At 40.7% G+C, this 19,059-nt stretch overlaps 1 protein-coding gene across 2 annotated transcripts in view; it reads left to right on the plus strand.

Moving 5' to 3' along the window:
* The window catches only part of LOC308198906 (uncharacterized protein), a 35,807-nt gene extending 24,170 nt beyond the window's left edge, over window positions 1–11,637 (plus strand). For both annotated transcript variants that reach the window (XM_080602142.1, XM_080602141.1), the window contains exons 3-11: window positions 768–880; window positions 1,249–1,468; window positions 1,647–1,805; window positions 2,106–2,204; window positions 2,933–3,178; window positions 6,168–6,251; window positions 6,862–6,974; window positions 7,507–7,705; window positions 8,952–11,637. In XM_080602142.1, the coding sequence (XP_080458268.1) occupies window positions 768–880; window positions 1,249–1,468; window positions 1,647–1,805; window positions 2,106–2,204; window positions 2,933–3,178; window positions 6,168–6,251; window positions 6,862–6,974; window positions 7,507–7,705; window positions 8,952–9,148 (1,430 nt within the window). In that variant the 3' untranslated portion in view covers window positions 9,149–11,637. The remainder of the gene's footprint in view (window positions 1–767; window positions 881–1,248; window positions 1,469–1,646; window positions 1,806–2,105; window positions 2,205–2,932; window positions 3,179–6,167; window positions 6,252–6,861; window positions 6,975–7,506; window positions 7,706–8,951) is intronic.
* The last annotated feature ends 7,422 nt before the right edge of the window (window positions 11,638–19,059 follow it).

A 19,059-nucleotide genomic window follows, 5' to 3' on the forward strand; every position in this document is an offset into this window, starting at 1 on the left:
CTAAGATCCAAATCTTCCTTTATCTTTCTGCCATATTCAAAACATCGCTGAATTAGAAACACTGTTCAACATGTCTGTCTCTCACAGCTCCCTTCTCAACAAGCCTGCCCTGCTCTTGTATCTTCACATGCAAGTTTTGCCCCCTTTTGAGTTCCTGGTTACGTGGTAGACAACAGGTTCAAACACACATTTGTCCTGTAGCCATGTAGCCTAGGAAATCCTGGAGTCCTGCAGCTCCTACTTCCCACTTCTCAGCTTCTTCTTGTGAGCAGCAGCTCTATGGCAAATGCTTTCAGTAAGATCTGCCAGTGCAGTTAGGTTCCCAGCTGAAATACCTGGAGTCTTGCTCTGTCCTCCCATGGGACAGCATGATTCGTGATTCCAGGATTAACTGTCTGGTACATGAATCAACATCTTGGAAGGTGCAGAGTCAATGGGGTGCAGGTCAAAGGGATGCCTCTCGCATTTTATTCAAAGCTGCCTTGCTGTGAGGCACATAGCCCAAGGGTATGGTGGACCATCCCTTCTCATAATGTCTTCTTGTCCTCTTCTCTCAGAGACACATCGAATAAAAGGTGAGGAATACAGTGGTCAGTGAGTGGCAAAAAGTGTTTAAGAGTTATGCTTTGGCCAGCTGGGGTGCAGGGAATTAACCTGTCCACATACACCTCTGGTTTGCACTTTTCCTTAGAGGTGTTTATCTGAGGAAACCTTTTTAAACAGAACCTATACTTTGGCTGGTTATTCTGTTTTTAATATCTCCACAGCTGCTAAAGTCTTAAATGGAACCACTAGGATTACTAATGAAGATTTCATACCTGAATATGAGAACAAATCAAGTAAAGCATTTAAGGACTTCAAAACTCGCTTCATTATGCAGGTATTTTCCTTAGGAATTTTAACTCCAAATTTATTTTCTGTTGGGCTCTTTTTCATGTCAACAGTCACGAGGGTCCAGGTATGAATAATCTTAAGTGTGGTTGTGAAAGAAGGTATGATGATTAGAAACAAAGCAGTACTTATCGAGGCCTTACATCTCATTTATATTGTTGTTGTCCTCTGAAGCCCTGACTTAAATGAAAATCTGTCTGGCAGTTACACATACTCCCACCCTATGGTGGATATATATAAATAATATAATTTATGTATATATAATATATATAAATGAATTATAGGCAGCATATTGCTGTAACAATTCTTAGTTTTAAAGGAGAAAAAAGATAATAACTTAAACTTTTTACCTTGCAGATAAAAGAACATCTGCCAATGGAAATCCTAAAACTAATAGTGGAAGGAAAAATGCGTATTGTAATTAATAGCATCAGGAATGGAAGTGTGGTTGTGTTCTTCAACATTGTGTTGAATGTAGGAGAAAACATAACAGTGACAGAGATTTCAGATGCTTTTACGAAGTCCCTTAACATGAGTACAGTATTGAAAGCTGATCTTAAAAGGACTGTTATAGAAGGTATGAATGCACGCGAGACTACGAATTCAAATAGTGGTGTATCTTTCATTAATGATATCATCCAGTGAAATGGGATTTAGGTGGGATTCGGCAATTGCAAATAATGTTCTGTTTATCTCTTTTTCATAGCTGATTAAAAATTTTTCTTCCTTTTCCATTTTATTTAACTGTACTGTAGCAAGGAATAGTTGTCAGCCAGGATTAAATGACTGTTCGCAACATGCTACCTGCACTGCTGAAGGAGCAAGTTATTCCTGTCAATGCAACAAAGGATTCACAGATAACAGTCCACAAGTTCCAGGGAGAGTGTGTCAACAAAAGCAGAATCCACCTTCACGTAACTATTTTTTATCATATATAAATAATAAATAATATTTTTAAAAAGCTTAAAAATTTGCATATAATTCTTATCCCTTCCTGACCCTCTCTCGGATAATAGTTTATTATGTTTCCTTATACTGGCTTTTGATGGATGGGATTTTATATGAGAAAGGGTACCATAGCTAACTATTCAGACAAACAATGGAAGCACATTTTCTGGGCTTGTTTTTTGAAAGTTGTTTATGAAAATAAATCACATAAACTTGGTGAAACTAAAAGAAATTCTAGTCATTGCCTCCAAATTGCTATTTTACAGAACAGGTGACTACAGTCCCTCCAAAAAGTGCTACAGGTATATTTACAGGATCCACAACTAATTCCAGTTTTGCTGCCACATTTGCATCAGGAGCTTGCAGTAAGTAAATATTTTATATTGAATACTAGTATAAAAATGTTCTGAGATCAGTTATTAAAATCAGATATGATAATCTTTTTCATCAGTCATATCAGCTGTGAAGTAAATTTTCCAGATATAACTTCAGAAAGAGAAGCCTGAGATAACCACTGCAAACATATAATTATACAAATATTAGCCAAGGAAGTTTCTACATCTTGGTAAAACCATTCCGGACCCAGTGAGGTTCTACAAGGTCAAAAATGCCTACCCCTACCTCTAGTGGTTTATCACTGTGATGTGTGATTTTTGTAATGTTATTATGAAGCACAGTTGTTGTATTTCTGTCTACTGCTTCGAACTTAGGGTTTCATGGTAGCTTTTTAGTGAATCCATCCTCCTGATTATATCAAACATCACTATGAGTCAAATAGCAGTCCACCTCAGAACACTCATCACAGCAGCTGCCTTGCTATGGTGAGAAAGACTAGAAGCAAGCAGAATGCCACCCATTTATGCTTTGGAGCCATCAAATAATATACATTAATATATAATTTATCTCTATAGAGCAAACTGTTTCTTTCTGCTCTTGCAGGAGAATGGGATGAAAAGCTGAAATCAGCCCACAGAAAACCAACAAAAATTTATATTGGTTAAATTTGTACTTTTTTGATTAAATATTAAATGTTTAGAATTACAAAAGTGAAATGAAGTCCCTCTCAGCTGCATGAAACATTTTCACTTTGCAGTGCCAGTGTCCATAAACGTTGAGAATGTGACTGGGGAAGCAATACAATTCAGCTGGACCACAGAGGGTGGCAAGAGAGGCATTCTGTACACCATCTCCCTTGTGGATGGAAACCGAGAGAGAAATAGAACCACCAACGAGACAAAAACTATATTCAAACATCTGCTCCCTGGTCGTGTATATACAATATCTGTAAAAGTATTATCTTGTGCTGAGAATAGCAGGACTTCAGTGAGTGTCCGAACAGGTAATTCCTTGATCATACTGTCATTTCTTTTTAATGAATATACTCTCAGAATATCTTTTTACAGTATAATTTGGATTTGATTCCGTAGACTACTGTTCCTGTAAGTTGTCTTTATTTATCTGATTCATCCCATTACTTGGACAGAACTGCTTGGATTAAACAGGAGTTTGCAAGACTAAGTGTTTATTCTGTAAAATTTCTGTCCGTGCTGTATTGTTGAACCAGATAATTTTGTACAAAAGTCAAGATATTTTGGTTGCAAATTTAACAGTAAACATTGTGGTAATGCAAAGCTTAGATTGCACATTCTTTTATGAATGCAGGAAGTCTTTAATTGCTATTGTTATCATTTCAATTTTATCCTAGGATATAGACATTAAAACAAACTGTTTAGTTTTGTCTCTACTATATCACAAAAAGTAGAATATATGCTGTATTTTTTTCTTAAAATTTGAGATACGCCTGGAAAGCATCTTTTGGGAAGTGTGCAATTCTGAATGCTTACATCCTTTCTCTACATCTAATGCTTTTGGCTAAACTTTTCATATTATGCATATGGCCTCCCAAATGACGCTGCCTTTCTTACGAATCACTTAGGGACTGTATGTATCATCTGGATCCAACAGTTTAGCTTCCAGGGCATTCAGAAGGACCTTCTCCGCTGTCTGTGCACTGATAGTTACCACATCATGGGTAAACTATCTCTACAAAAAAATTATTGCAGGCAGACAGGAACTTTCTTTAATTGAAAAATACTCCTCTGCCTGCCTCTGACCACACAAAAGCTGTGCAGTGCCCTTAGAGCAATGCTGAGCCATACGTGTCTCTTAACAAAGTTTGCAACAAGTGGTCTGTTAAGTATAGGTATTTATTTATAAGGTAAAAACTATCGAGGTTTCTTATCAACTCATTTATCAGTTGTCTTGAAATGCACTGGGTATTTTTCCTATACTATTACAAATAGCAAGCAGTTCCAGGGTTGTAATGCTCTGATGTTCTGAAAACACTACCAACTTGCCAGCCTAAAAGTCCAGGACAAATCCATAGCAATGTGCTTTTATGCCAGCATTGTCCTCTAATTTAAATAGTTCCTCTCTCTTCCTTTCACCATATGATGCTCTCCTTCCCTGCCATATTAATAAACTTTTCTGTGGACAGTGCTCTCAACCTTTGTTTGCTAGACAAGCCGTTCTTTTATAGTTTCCTTTCCTAAGAAGAGTTCTTCTTTCCCTTGGAGGGCCCCATCATTCTTCATTTCTTTGAAATGGAGGTCACCTTTCTTGAATGCGAGTGACTGGGATTACACACAGCAATCCAGACAAGGTTGTACGAGTGCGCTTACCACATCGTTAACATTCTCATTTCTACTGGAATTGTATTGAGCGATGCATCAGAGGGTGACGCATAGCTGTGATCAGCTCAGCCACTGAACCCCTTTTCAATGCCTGTAATCCCAGGTTAGAGTAGACATTTCTATTATTAATCCCCAAATGCCCAACCTTCAGGGAATTTCATCCCAGCTTTCAGGAAATGTCATCCCATTGCTCTTAGCTTCATCCAATTCTTTCTGGAAGGTATCTCAATTCTCCTTTGTGTCAATGATGCCTGCTAATCTTATGCCATCATCACATTTTATAAGCAAACTCCTGTATTTTCTGGCAAGATCTATAATGGAAATGCAAAGCAAGTTATATGCCTGCACTGATTCTCAAGGAACAGCACATGTAATAGCCCTTTAGAGCAAGATTTCTTCTTTTAAAGCTACCCATTTACATCTTCCCATTAGCCTATTCCTTTAGGCACATTTTTTCCACTAAAAAAAATTACTTGGCACTGTATTGGAAAAGATTGGAAGATATCTTAACCAGCTTGTCAAAGGAACCTATTAGGTTATTTTAGCACAGTCCCCTTTTGATAAAATTATATTGCACTTTATCATACTTTATCAGTGGCTGAGAAAATTCTCGTGATTTCTTCTAATAACTTTTGAAATATCTGATTTTGACTTTTTGCATTTCTTACTTTCTTCCAGTATTTCTTGACCTCTAAATGTAACTCTCTTTCTAGCAACCTTTTTTTTCAGGTCTTTCATAGGTTGTCTGATTTTTTTCAAAACCCTTCTAGGGCTATTATTCTAGCAGTTAAATGTGAGGTCCCATCTTATGGACTTCCCTTCTATCATCAGCTTTAGGAACACAGAGCCAAGAAATTGTCAACATAATTTCCATCCAATTTGTTTCAGTGCTTCAGTCCAGTAGCTTTCGTTTATTAGCTCCCCTATTTTCTAAACGACAACAAAACTGCTTCCTTTTGCAGTCTGAACCCTCACTAGAAATATGTTTGTGAGGTAATTGAAAAGATTAATCTTGGCAATAAACACCAAGTCATCTGAATTTTATGTGGAGTTACAGATTACATTACACAGTTCTGTGAGGGGAGCTAGAGTTGCACAGTATGAGCTAACCATATAAAAACTGCAGTACCAGCCTTTACTACTATTTTGAACCATTATAAGTAATTCTTATTAGCCAATCTAGATAAGCATTCTGGGATTTCGAATCTCCATGGTGCATATTGTTTTCGAATGAAATTGCAAATGACTTTTACTTCTGAAAATTCTATCTGCAGCTTACCCAAGTAGTACAAGCACATAGCAAAACATGTATCTTTATCCCCCATAAGAACTTAGAGTTCTCAGTGTTATCTCAATAAAGTTCTCAACTACCACCTACCCACCCACCACCTGCCTCTTTTCTGATATGCTCCATTTTTATAGTCTGCAGTTCTAAATTCTCACTGGGCAAAGGGCCTGTTATGTCAGTGATTCCTTGGTTATGATTAAATCTCTTTCACCTGTTTCACTTTGGAGGTATGATGGACTAGGTAGAGTGAAGAGAGGGTTTTTCAACCCATCATTTTCTTACTAGCAACAATCATCCATGCACAGAGGAAATTCTCTTTTTTTTTTTTTTTGTTATTTGTTTTACAGATCCGGTTTCCTGTTTCAACAGAACTGGGTTTTGCTTACCACAGAATCATGGCTGTCCTGACTTAAAATATGTTATATGCTCAAGTAAGTTTTACAGAGTTTTAAAATTTATTTGTTCATAAATATAGGGTATCATTTCACAGTATAGTATCTTTCATGAGTATTTTATCATCTGTTTTGTTATCTCAATTCACATAGCATCTGAAGTTCACACTTCTTTGGTAAGGAAGCTGCCTTCATCAAACTTCAGTGTCAACTTCCATCTCTATTTTTAGACTGGACTTTTCTATGTAAAGAAGACTTCTTTTGGTTTAGGGCTTATCCACCTACTCAGGAGGATAGAAACATACTCAGTGTTTTCCAGAATCTAATATCCTGTTCTTGCTTCTGCTGAGATCAGTGGGAGAATGGCTGTTGAATTAGGAAGTAGGATGTGCCCTAAATTATAATAGAAATGACTAAGAAGTCATGAGGATTGCGATGGCGGACAAATTTGAAGAGGAAAAGAATTCAACTCTGAAGGTTCAGAAGCCAGTACATTAGACGCAGTGACATGATATACTTCTTTCCTTCTATTTGATTAGTTTCTGTTTCTATTGATTAGTATTATAAGCTGATAGCATGAGATAACAAAGTCCATAAAGCAATTATAAAGTGACATCTCAAGATTCACCTAATATACATATTTTTTCAGATTACCAAGTATTTGCCTGCAGTGCTTTGTTAAAAAGCCAGACATTTAATCATACACTTTATGACTCTGACAGTGAAGACTACAAAGCAATGTCTGAAAGTATCAAAACAGAAGTAAGTTCCTGTAATCTCCTTTGCCACTTTAAATGTGCTAAGAATTTTTTATTCAATTAGTAGCATCGGTCACTTAGATTAATTATTAAATCAAGATTGTGACAGGAGAAAAAGATAATACCGCCTTGATAAAACAGCATATGAATCACTTGCTCAACAAGGACAGCCTTGACCAAAGCGTGTTGTCTGATGAGGAGTATATTACTTTCCTAGTACTCAAAACTAAAATATTTAATGAGAAGCAGTTTAAAATTCTTTTCTTATAAGCACAAAGAACTTCCCATTCTCTGTCAAAATTTTATTTCATATTTTCAGTCACAGACTGCATTGTTCCCAAATCCTCCTTCTGTAAATATTGTAGTGGTACAGACAAAAATTACTATCATTATTCAGTTGTTTGTTATTCCAAAGAGATAGCCCTGAAAGAATGATAAATGCAGAAAGTGAATATCCTGATGTGTGTATGCAATAATTCTTGCTCTGTCTCATTTGACTGACACAATGGAACAAATATCAATTTCCATTTACACAGATTGTTAGAGAAATGCGCATCAAACTTAAAGATGACCACTTTGATATCGTGATGGTTGGATTCAGACCTGGGAGTGTGATTGCTTATTTTATTTCTCTACTGCAAAAACAAGAGCCCGTTGGTGTGAACGTTGTGCGGGAATACCTAAGTCAAATATTGAAGAGAAAGTTTGGTGACCAAGTTGAAGTAACTGTACAATGTAAGTGATGTTAAAACATTTTTTCTGTGATGGTTTGGGGATTAGAGTCAGATCTCCTACCCTGCATAAAAACTGATAAATTAACTTCTTCCTTTTAAGAGATTCACATATTTCAGATAACCTATTTAAACATTCATAGAAAACATATTCCAGCTATCATGTAGTTTATAGAGCTATTTTAATGAGCCAATGCATGTACCTAGTTCCAGACTTAAAGGATGGATTCTCATCATGTAGAAGGAGGGCTAAGAGAGCTTCTTGTCATAGTGTGTAGTCATTTTTGTGCTATCCAAATGGATCCTAAATGATGGGCTTTTGATGGAGAAGGGATGAGGAGAATCTATGTTTCTTCTGTAGTGGCATCTGCAATACTGCTCTCTGGGTATGGATTTCTTCTTGTCTGATGGGCAGCCCTCAAAAACCATTGGCACCTGCTCCCCTGACCAGAGGCAGTGTGTATTTACCAACTCAGAGTACTGCAGAGCTGCTGAGAGGCAGAGAGGGAAAGTAGAAAGTGTGCAGAAGGGTATTTGTCCAAAATACAGTATCTGTCATACTCAAAGTAGTGGTAAAACACTTATTACCTTGAGCTGCTATGAGCTGGGGGGGTTTCATACAACACAGTTGCTCTTTCTACCTAAGTTAATATACTCTCTTTGTAACAGGCTGGCTAGCACTTTTAGTCTAGCACTATTAGTCTGTGTGCCTTTCCACCATTACTACATGCATCTTTACTACAGTGATGAGGTACGCTTACATGGGTTACAGGCCTTTCATTGCCTTTATCTGGAGCCTTTATCATGGAGTAAGACATGCAGGTGTTAGTATGGATGGCAGACTACGTCCCAATTAATTTTACAAAGTTGCTTGTGCACGTATAAGGAGGACTGTGAGGGTTACATTATGTACAGTTCCATTTCACACCCCTTTTTCACACTGTAAAGAGACTTTTTACTGAGAACTGGAGTTCTTCCAGAACCTTCCAGACACTTTCCACCAAGCAAATCCTCTGATCTGCTGATAATGGATGTCACCAAGAGAGCTCAAGGACCATCAGAGAGAGAGGCATCCATAAAATTTCCTAGTTAACAAATCTTTGCTATATACAAAAATATTTTTATATTATTCAAAAACTTCACAGCTATCCAAAAGTGAAATGCAGCTGTCACTCAGGTCTCCATGCTGTCTTATGCCTACTTTTTATTGTTTCTAGCTAACGTACCTGAAATATGTTTTAAATTTTCAGCTCTGTCTTCTCAGTCATCAACAGAAAAAACTTCCTCCTGGAAAGTGGCAGTGATTGTCCTTGGAGTTTTACTTGGAATTGCATTAGTGGTAATTTTTCTGGTAATATCAGTTTATATTTGGACGAAGAAAAGATCGGGTAAATACCTAGTTGAACCTAGAGAACTCCTAGGAAATTTTGTCTACAAGCACTTGTAATATAAGCCACCAGTTTGACTTACATATTTTGGACGGAGGGGTGGGGGGGAATTAATATATTTGTCTTAAAATCCTTTTGTCTTTGTTAATGGTTTATGTTAACCTAAGAAAACTCTACCCTTTCCTTCTCAATGTCCATTCCTGAGCTCCTAACAACCTCTGTTGAATTAGCCTTTTGACATTGCTCTTGGGTATGGAATGGGGAATTTTCCTCGTTGAATGTGTGGGAGACTGAGGCACAGAGAAACTTCCGTTCTGACAATCCACTATAAATATTGCAATGATTCCTAACCATTGGCTATAAAGAGAATCTGAACTGCTCAATACTCTCTTATATTTAGGTGACACAGCAAACTGACTGATCCTAGTACCTGTAGCACATCACTTGATTACACATCGGAGCCCAGAGTCATAGTGTTGACCTTTATGCACTTAGCGAAGGGTGATTCACCTCACCTGAGATTTTTATTACCATATGAAGATGCCTCTTTCTACCTCCAGTTAGCAGAATGAGCCAGCCCAGGACAATTCAGCATACGCAGTTTAGTTTTGAGTCTGAAAGGAAGAGGGATAGATCTGGGCTATATGGACTTACCATAGGAATCTCTGGCAGAACAGACACCTGATCCAGAGGCTTCTGAATTCAAGGCTGGTTCCTTAATTCCTGGGCTGTGAAGAAATAAATGCCCGTATGTGACAAATGTATAGCATGTTAGATGCAGGTGTGGTTTAACAGGAAACCAGTAATTTTATACCCTTAACATGTTACCAAAAGATGGGGGAGGAGAGACAAACGCTTCATCTAGTTTCACCTGTCAAAAACAGCTGAGCAAGCATGTATCATATAACGCCATTTTGCCTTGCTCCTGAGAATCCCAATGTGGAGTCCACTGAAAGCAGCCCAAGGGATCCCGTGGCGTGGCTTGAGACCCTGTGTACTAGAGAAATTGAAAGAAACAGACTTTGTCTGTTTTCATGGCTCTCAGCTGCAGTCCCAATGAGGTTGCAGTCTGTTTCTTCTATGGAGTATTTTTCTCCTTGGAACATGTTGAACAAATAATAAATGACAGTGTATTGTTGTACATATTTTCAGTAGGATTTATGTATTTCATCTCAAAGCAGTTCTCCCTGTGTCTGTGTATTTTGTCTGTATGCCAATGCTCACCATTCACGCTGAAGCACTGAATATCCTGTGATGATGTTCTGAGACCGTGGCTCATGCCCCTGAATAGTTTGTGCCCCCTGTCTTTTCAGATTATGTTATGTTTAGTTGGCATGGCTTAGAGTAAGGAGATGCCCAGAACAGGACATCAGCACACAAAGGGCCTCAGTAGAGCAGTGGAGTGCTCTCCTTGGGGTGCAGCCAGGTTTTTATACTTCCTTTCCTGAGCTACAGCTTGGCCCCTGGATGAATCCTGCCAAGGGCCTTGGTTAAGCAGAAAGGTGAAGCCGTCTATGTGCTGGCCTGACTGCATGTAGGCTGATTTAGTTCAGGTTGTATCAGCACCCAGATGAGGGAAGTCACACCCAGCCATGCTCCTCTCCCCTTGGCTTAGCAGCACTGTCACTGTCTGAGGCCAATGGACGCTGCTGGTTGAGAAGGGAAGGCTGTGTGTGTACCTAGGGGATCTTTGCACACAAGGTTGTGTTGGTGATTTACACTCCTGTCTGGATTTTGTATTATTTTATTTATTTCTATTTTATTTTATTTCATTGTGTTGTAGGGATCTGTGAAAGAGGGTTCTTGCATGAATTGTTCTCCCTTATCCTTCCATGTAGTATCAGCTTGGCTGTCCTTTTGCTTAGATCTGGGGTATGAAGGCATGGCCCAGCTCTGATGGAAATTCAGTATGCTTAATATTTATTAAAATTCTTTCATGTAGGTTTTAAACATAGCTGGCTTTGCTGTTATACTCACTGAGCAGTCATTTGACAATGTATTCTGTCAGTAAATACCAGTTCTCTGGTGAGCTGTGTGTTGAAAACACAAATGAACACTCTTGTTTATGTTAATACTTTTTTTCCTTCTTTTTTGAGGGGTGTACTTTGAACAGCAATCTCTCATTGTTAATAAGCCTTTTGGATATTTTTGCAAATAATGTTGAACTAAAGACCATGTACAGCAGGGTTGTACTATGGAACTCTGGGACTTGCTCCTGCAAAATATCTTTGTATCTGAAGAAAAGTGGTATTTCAAATGATTTTTTTTTTCAAAAATGTTGTATAAATAAAATCTCTATTTTTACAATTTTGTATTTTGAAAGCACCTGCTCTTTCTGCTGTGTACACTGGAGCCTCTTCTGGCTGCAGGAGGGGAGGGTGGCCGGTACTATCAACAGCTCTTGAGCTTCTCCGTAGCGCAAGCAGTATTAAAAACCTTTGATTTTCACCAAACTTCAGTAACCTTGGTGTACTTGAGCCTGTCTTTGGAGGCATCAGCACAGCTTCAAGTTTGACCAAGAGCTGCAACATTTTTGGAGGGGAAACAACTGAATAGACAGATGGGATGGTAAGCTGATGGTCAGCCCAGTCACACAGGTCTCATCTCCTTAGAAACTTATATTAAGCAACACCTGGCTAAACATTATTTTGGGAGTTACACTCTATTTCCAAACACTCCAAATGGAGCTCCCATGCTGCGGATCTCTCATGTGACTGACAGTAGGGCTGCTGTGAAGGCTGCTGGGCAGCCTGGCTCCTTGGTGAGAGGAACAGAGCCAACAAGAGTTACTGGGGCCATCATCTGGGATATAGCACCATACTTGGCCCTGGAGCTCTCCTGCCTCGTGTTTCACTGAAGCCTGGCACAAGGAGCTAAGCCCTCTATATGAGGGTTTTATTACTTCCCTTTGATGAAGTTGGAGTGGTGAGGCACTGGCACGGGTTGTCCAGAGAAGCTGTGGATGCCCCATCCCTGGAGGTGCTCAAGGCCAGGCTGGATGGGGCTTTGGGCAGCCTGGTCTCATGGGAGGTGTTCCTCACCATGGCAGCGGGGTATAATTAGATGATCATTAAGGTCACTTCCAACTCAAGCCATACTATGATTCTGTGATGAAGTTTGTCCCCTGCTATGATACAGGTGGCTGGAGTGTCTCACCACTGTTGTACAGTCTGTCACACAGGAGGAGAGAAAATATTTTCAAACAAAGGAGTTCTGCAGATTGTGGTGCAGAGGCAGAAAGGTTCTGGGACAACTCGTCTATGGTACTGACAGGATTTCCAGCCCAAAAGGATTCTCTACAAAACAGGAAAAATTAGAAGCAAAATACTTAAGGTTATAAATGTTGAATAAAATAAACTAAGCAGTAAGTGAAAACTTGACAACGTTAGAAAGCAAATGTTACAGGACAGCACGAAGTATGTTAGAAATATGAAAGTAGAGCACTGACCCAGCATACATCAACCATCACTTAATGTATCACACCTTTTTTTTGTAGATACAGGAGGAATGTAGCCAGACAATGATAATACATGTTTTACTCATGAGAACCTCTGTAAGATGTGCCCTCTAAAGTTTTTGGGGTGGCATTCAAATGAGAACATCAGAGAAGGTTCACCACAACCGTCAAGATGCTACACTCTTGCAACAATTGCAAGGTTTGGATGCTCCCCTTTTCAGCAGCATTTGCCTTCTGGCCTCTAAAGAGGCTCATGACGTGGTATTTTTCCCATGGGTGTCAGTAGTGTAAGTATCTGGAGAGTTATTTCAGCTTCCTGTGTAAGTTTTACTATGCTGGCTTAGAAGACAAGGCCGACCTAACCCGGTATTCCATCTGCAGGTAGAAGGCAATCTCTCTTTTTAGTGGGTCTTACCCTATCGTGGGTGGTATTAGCCTCTGCCATTCAAATTTTTAGCTACCTTCTAAGTGCTAGTCACTTGATCTGCCATTCCCATTATGTATGTTGTGATCAAAGCCAAGGTTTTAGGACAGTGGCTAGAAAGCCAGTTTCTACTTCAAAAACAGAGTCAAACAGCACTGATGCTAAACAGTGCTTAGGTTTAAACATTTTTGCTGTCTAAACATGCCTGTTTCCAGTGTTAACTGGTTCTTTAAGGACTCCACTATCAAACATTTAAGAAATAATAGTGCTATGGTTAGAAAGCCTGCAGCGAAAGACTCAATGTGGCCAGCTCACATCCCCTTGGCTGCCTCATGGCCCCAGCTAAAAGTATGCCCTGAGCAGCTGAAGCTGCTTTGTGCTGTGTGGCCTCAGTCACACCTCCCTTCAGTAGCTCTTGCTAGCAGGGGAAGATCTGAACTTTGCATGGTCAGATATATGTGAAATCATGCTAGAACATGTAGCAATAAGAGATATTTGAAATACAGAGAAATAAGAGCTTTCTTTACTTGTGTGGAAAATACCCTTTTCTAAGCTCGCAATGATCCTTTGCTGGCAGCAATGTGAATGCAGGTTAGGTGGGACTCTAAAAGAATCGTGATCCTTTTAGGAGGACTTGGTCCTTCCACAGAATCAACTTATTGCCTATGTGGCCACTGAGATAGCTTAAGCCAAGTACAGCTTATTTTTTTTTTCTGCAGTTCCGTGCTCTTCCAGATTGGTTCCACTTGTTGCAGAGTCAGTGTAGCTGTGTGATCCCACGGCAGATGTGCACAGTCAAGCAAACAATGTAAAAAATCTGGGGTTAATGAAAAAAGGGAATGGGGGGCCGGGGGGGGACCAACTTCAAAGTTACTTTAGTGGCAATTATTCCCTCTCCTATATATGCTTCCAACTTCATAAAGAAAGGTGTTTTTTCTTTGTTTGGTTTTGAGACTGGATGAGCATAAGACTACATCTGCGCTTCCAAAAATCATACAAAATCAAATACATTGATTAGACATGGACAGAAGACTATTCATGAAGATATCAGATCGAGGAAATGCTGCACTGTGCAGCCGTGCCCACCAGATGGTGCTCCCTGCACCCATACCAGCTGCTCCAAGATCTGTTTAAGTCAAATCTTCCAAGAACTCCAGATTTATTGCATGTAGCCTCTCCTTTTCCCCACTCCCCAGTGCCGATGTGCAGATGGGCTGAGCAGGCAGTTCAGAGAGGCTGAGCTGCCCGTGCTGAGCCCCACGAACACCGGAGGAACACCAGTGAGAGGACACAAAGTTGATGCCCAGAGTGGGAGTGGGTGGTGGGTGGCACTTCCCTGGTAGCCCTCTGCACAGTGGGAGATCCCCCCTGCAATTTGAGTAAGTCTGTTGTCTAAAGGATAGCATACCCCCAGCAGAGCCAGCTGTGCGATCTGTGTTTGGGAGGGTGGCTGGCACAACCTGGTGAGCTGCTGTCCCTGCCTGTGACCCCGTTGCCTGTGCCTCAGGTATTCCCCTCACCGCCAGAGGGACCTGGAACATGAATACATTTCATCTTTATGTGATGAAGACTCTGTGGCCGGGCCATCACAGGCATGAAGAGCCATACGTCTCTCTAGTTACACAAGCAGTCACTAGATTACACTAGTTAAACTGTGGGATTGCAGTCCAAAAAGCAAGGGATGAAGGTGTCTGTGGAAGTCTCAGCGTGATCCTACCTGTCTCCTTGAGTGCCTAAATACCAGTTTAAAGCCTGGCCCTGAAACCCATGAAAACAATCAAAGAAAAAGGGTTAGATTTGTTTCCCCACTCTCTACTCTTCTGCTTACTTCTGGGTTGGTGCACGGTGGCATATCAGCAGCAGGTGAAGGACTCACTGCCAGCCTGAGGCAGGGACTGCTGTGTTTGCTGAACTTTGCCACCGCTGTTGTGGCATCATCTCTGTGGTCTGATAGCAGCTCCCAAACTTCAGTTCATCTCATTTCACCATTAAACATCCTGTTCTCCCGATTAAAATGTTAATTGTACGTCGAGTACATTCAAAATGTTAATTTGTTTTCTGCTCTCACATTCAGAAGCCTCACAGAACTGAAAGGATCTTTACAGCTGTTTCTCGTGGGGCTTTTTGCATTGGATTCACTGAGTCAGCAGCTTAAGTAAATAACTATTAAAAAGATATAATTTTGTGAGTGTGGCCAAATTATCTGTGTAAAAAAAACACCCTATAAATCAAAAAATGTAATTAAATATTAGCTCTCAGCTAATTAAAAAGTCTGATATTCCAAGTGTCATTTTCTTTAACTATTATACTAAGGTCATTTCATCTGTCTAATCGTTCCTCTTGTCTAGGGAAATGGATGGCTGCAGAGTGCCAGCTACCAGTAAGTTCTCTTGCTCTTCAGTGTCACATAGAAGAGCCTGAATATTGTGCTTTGGTTTCTAAATCCTAATCGGTGTTTAAAGAAAAGATCCTTTTCCTTCCCTCCTGCTGACTGGGGCCTAAACCCGCGGGGCACAGCTCCCCCAGGAGCTGCCCGGCTCAGGGGCAGCGGGTCTGATGTCCCCAGTGGGTGGCAGGGATTTGCTGTGTGATGTTGTGACGGGTATGAGGGCATTTGTGGTGGTCAGCAGAGAAAAGTGAGCATCTTTGGGCCATGACTCATCCGCCCTTGTTTTAGGTGTCTATTTCAGATGAGCTGGAACCACCCAGAAATGGCTCTTTCTCTCCATTGACTCTGAAGAGAAACTAGACCAACACTAACTCACGGACCTCCACATTAGGAGACAGCTGCAGCTCTCAGAGGAAACCCCTTCCCAGCTTGCATGCCTTAGCAGAAGGTACCGGCCTTGCCCGTCATGCCAGCACCTCGCGGGGTGGGTTAGCAGGTCTGTGGCAGTATAGGCCTGGGTAGGGCTCTATATTGGGTGATGGAGAACAGCAATTTTTGCAAGCCTGGGGAGCTCAGCCTCAGCAGCATCCAACTGGGAGCCTGCAGCTCTAAGAGGCACCACTGGCACAAGATTTTTTCACTCCTTTAGTCGTAAATCTAGGACTTGTCAGTGCATACTGACAGAGCTAAGGAAACTGGCAAAGGAGAATTGTGACTGCTTCACTCCTTCATGACGAATCACCACCCAGCCTTGCAAACTCATTGTGCCTACTGCACGGGGCTCTCAGGGTGGTGAAGAAGCAGGGACGTGCTATTGCTGTGCAAGCCTGACAGGAGATGCCTGCTCTGATTCTCGCTGCTAGCAACCCGCCTGCCTCAGACAAGCAAGCTGGCAGCAGTGGATGTCTCATCCGATAGCATAATGGAAACTGGATATACCCCTCCTCCCCTTCTTTCGTATTTTTTATGGTCGTGGAGCCTTGAAGTTGACCTGCTATTAAAGAGTGTGGTCATACTGCTCTGTGAACAATTCCCTTTATTCTAACAGAAAGTGCTGAAAGTCTTATTTAGAGGAGAGAGAGTTTCCAGCTTATGCCATGCTTGAATTCTCCGTTCACCTCAAGTTTTTCAGTCTCACGCTAACAACTGGTACCTGCTTCGCTATGATAACTCCGTATTTGCTGGGATGTCCTTAATGCCTTTTGCAAGTCAGTGGTGCAAATGTACGGAAGGTGTATTCACAGCTCAGGAAAACAAGGGCCAGTCTGTCACTGCTGAAAAAATTCTAGCAAAGGAAGTTCTTGGGTCACTGTAAAGGGTAATCCGATTTTATTTCGCTTGTGCAATGTCAGAAGTGATCGGTATCTTAAATATGAGGAAATAAGGTTTCCTGCTTTGTCCTACAGCCTGTATTGCAATTGTCTCATTCCCTTTTATTAAATGATGTCTCCACGGGTAGCTGGGAACAGTCTCCCTTTTCATTCTTTATGTCGTACAATGCAGTATGTAATTATTTCATGATGACTTTAATTAGTCATTCTTTCATTAAGGTTACAAGCACAATATTTAGTGATTTCTTTTTTATTTTAGTTGATTTCTTGGCTCTTAAGGGAGGTGGGGGAGTTGAGGGGCTTAAAAGAGAGTGAAATGGCTATTCAATTTTGGAATTACCTTTGACACAGACTCAAAGTACAAAATTGCTTGTCATTTTTTCAGTCCAAAAGCATTACACTGGAAAACTGCCAGAGTCAAACAGCTCTGCAGGAACCTGCTTGTTTTCCTGTCAGCTTGCTCAGGCTCTGGCTGGGGAGGCTGCAGGTGCTGGTCTTCAATCTACAGCGCCAGCCAGGCTGGCGGGAGCTGGGAAGTGAAAGCTTCCATCCATGATTTGTCTGTGGGCTCCTTCTTTCCCTCTCTTCTCCTCACCTTCCTTTCCCAACAAAAAGCTAGTAGGCTGCTACAAACCTGGAGGGGCATCTTCAATGAAAGGCGTCTCCATTTTCATCAGGCATTTCCATCAGATGTGGGGTTACCTTGTCACATCCCTCCGGCACATCTTCTTCTCAGAATAGTGGTCTGAGCTGAGTTCAAGGAATTGCAATGTCAGCATGGGGTGTTTGGACATGTGGTCCTGCCCTTCATGACACATCCTTCTGCCACTGAGCACCGGTTATACTGGGGGTATATGTGTGTGTGGTTGCAAGGAGCTTCTCACCAAGGCCACTCTACATCTGGAAACTCCGGACGTCCACAGTGCATGCACAGATGATGTGGAAAGCAGATCTGAATTATTTAATTCAGAAAAAGAAGAAAAGAAGGAAAAAAGAAAAAGATAATGATGCTTACTGTTCATGCAGAGTGCAGCTTGATGGAAATAAAAGTAGTTTTTAATATGGAAGAAAGTTCAGTAGTGAACCATTGCTGGAGATCTACAAGTACCAGTTTGGTAATGTTTAAAAGCACCGTGCCTAACACAGGGAACCAGCTAGGGACTTTCTGTCTCACTGGACTGGGATCCAGTGGTTGCTGAGGGACCACTGGTGCCAGTCTGCCTCTGTGCAAGCAAGACAACAAGAGTCCCAGTAGTGCTCTGCGTGTGGGACAGACCTGCTATGAACCTGACGTGCCTGATAACACCGCAGAAAACAGCAGAGTAATTTAACAAATATTTCTGTTTAGTGTTCAGAAAGGAGCTGCATGGCACAAGTAAGTCAATAAATTCAAAGAAGTATTTTCCAGGCCCTTAGGGTGGAAGGAGATGCTACACAGCACTTGCTGGCACTAAACTTTTAAATCACTGACCTGGACAGTTTACATTCTTTTACACAAATATATAACATATCTCATTAGAGAACCTCTATGAAGTTGTACGAAACTTGTAGTCCTGAAGAAATTTCATTATTCCTAAAAATGTTGCACCAGAATTTAAAAAAGGCCAGAGAAATGGCTAGACTGGGTTTGGGAGTGTGACAGCAGCTTGAGGCAAAAAAAAAAAAATTATTTAATGGCTTTAATAATGAACTGTACCATCAAACATAATACATAATACTACGCATTGAGAATACTGCCCTTTTCTGAGTCTGCCCTAGACAGAACGTGGCTCCATTTTTTATGAGCAGGCACCACACTGATTTATGAAAATATATGCACACTCACACATGATGCAGCTACATTCTTGCGAGGTTTGACTTGGTATCTTATGAGAACCTGTCCAGTACTGTACAGTATTATAAAATAAGCGAAATAGTTTACCAACTGGTAAACTAACATACCTTAAGGCAGTCATCATTGGAGAAACTTCTAATGGATGTGTTTTGATTAAGATTCCTCTGGTGTTAGGCTTGAAGTGATTAAATATTTGCATCAGTGATTCGGAAGTAAATATAACTCCTTTACTGATTAAGGTGTGTGACTTATGCAGAATGGTAAACAAAGAGGCTAGGACTGTTGCACGCAACGATCTTGACTTCTTGATAAGCTTGGCCCATTTAAGTGAAATGCATTTCAGTAGTTGACTGCACAGATGCACTTTTAGGAATAAAGGAAGAAGGTCGTACCTACAGAATAAGATGCTGTATCCCAACAGGAATGGACTCAGAAAAGGATTTGGTAATCAAAGGGTAAGCAAATCAGCGTAATCTCCCACAGTTATGCTGTGGCCAAAAAAGGTTAATGGGATGCTTGGGTTAGCAGTGCATGA

This window comes from Anser brachyrhynchus (assembly GCF_964034855.1).
Source record: "Anser brachyrhynchus genome assembly, chromosome: 1".
NCBI classification, from domain to species: domain Eukaryota; kingdom Metazoa; phylum Chordata; class Aves; order Anseriformes; family Anatidae; genus Anser; species Anser brachyrhynchus.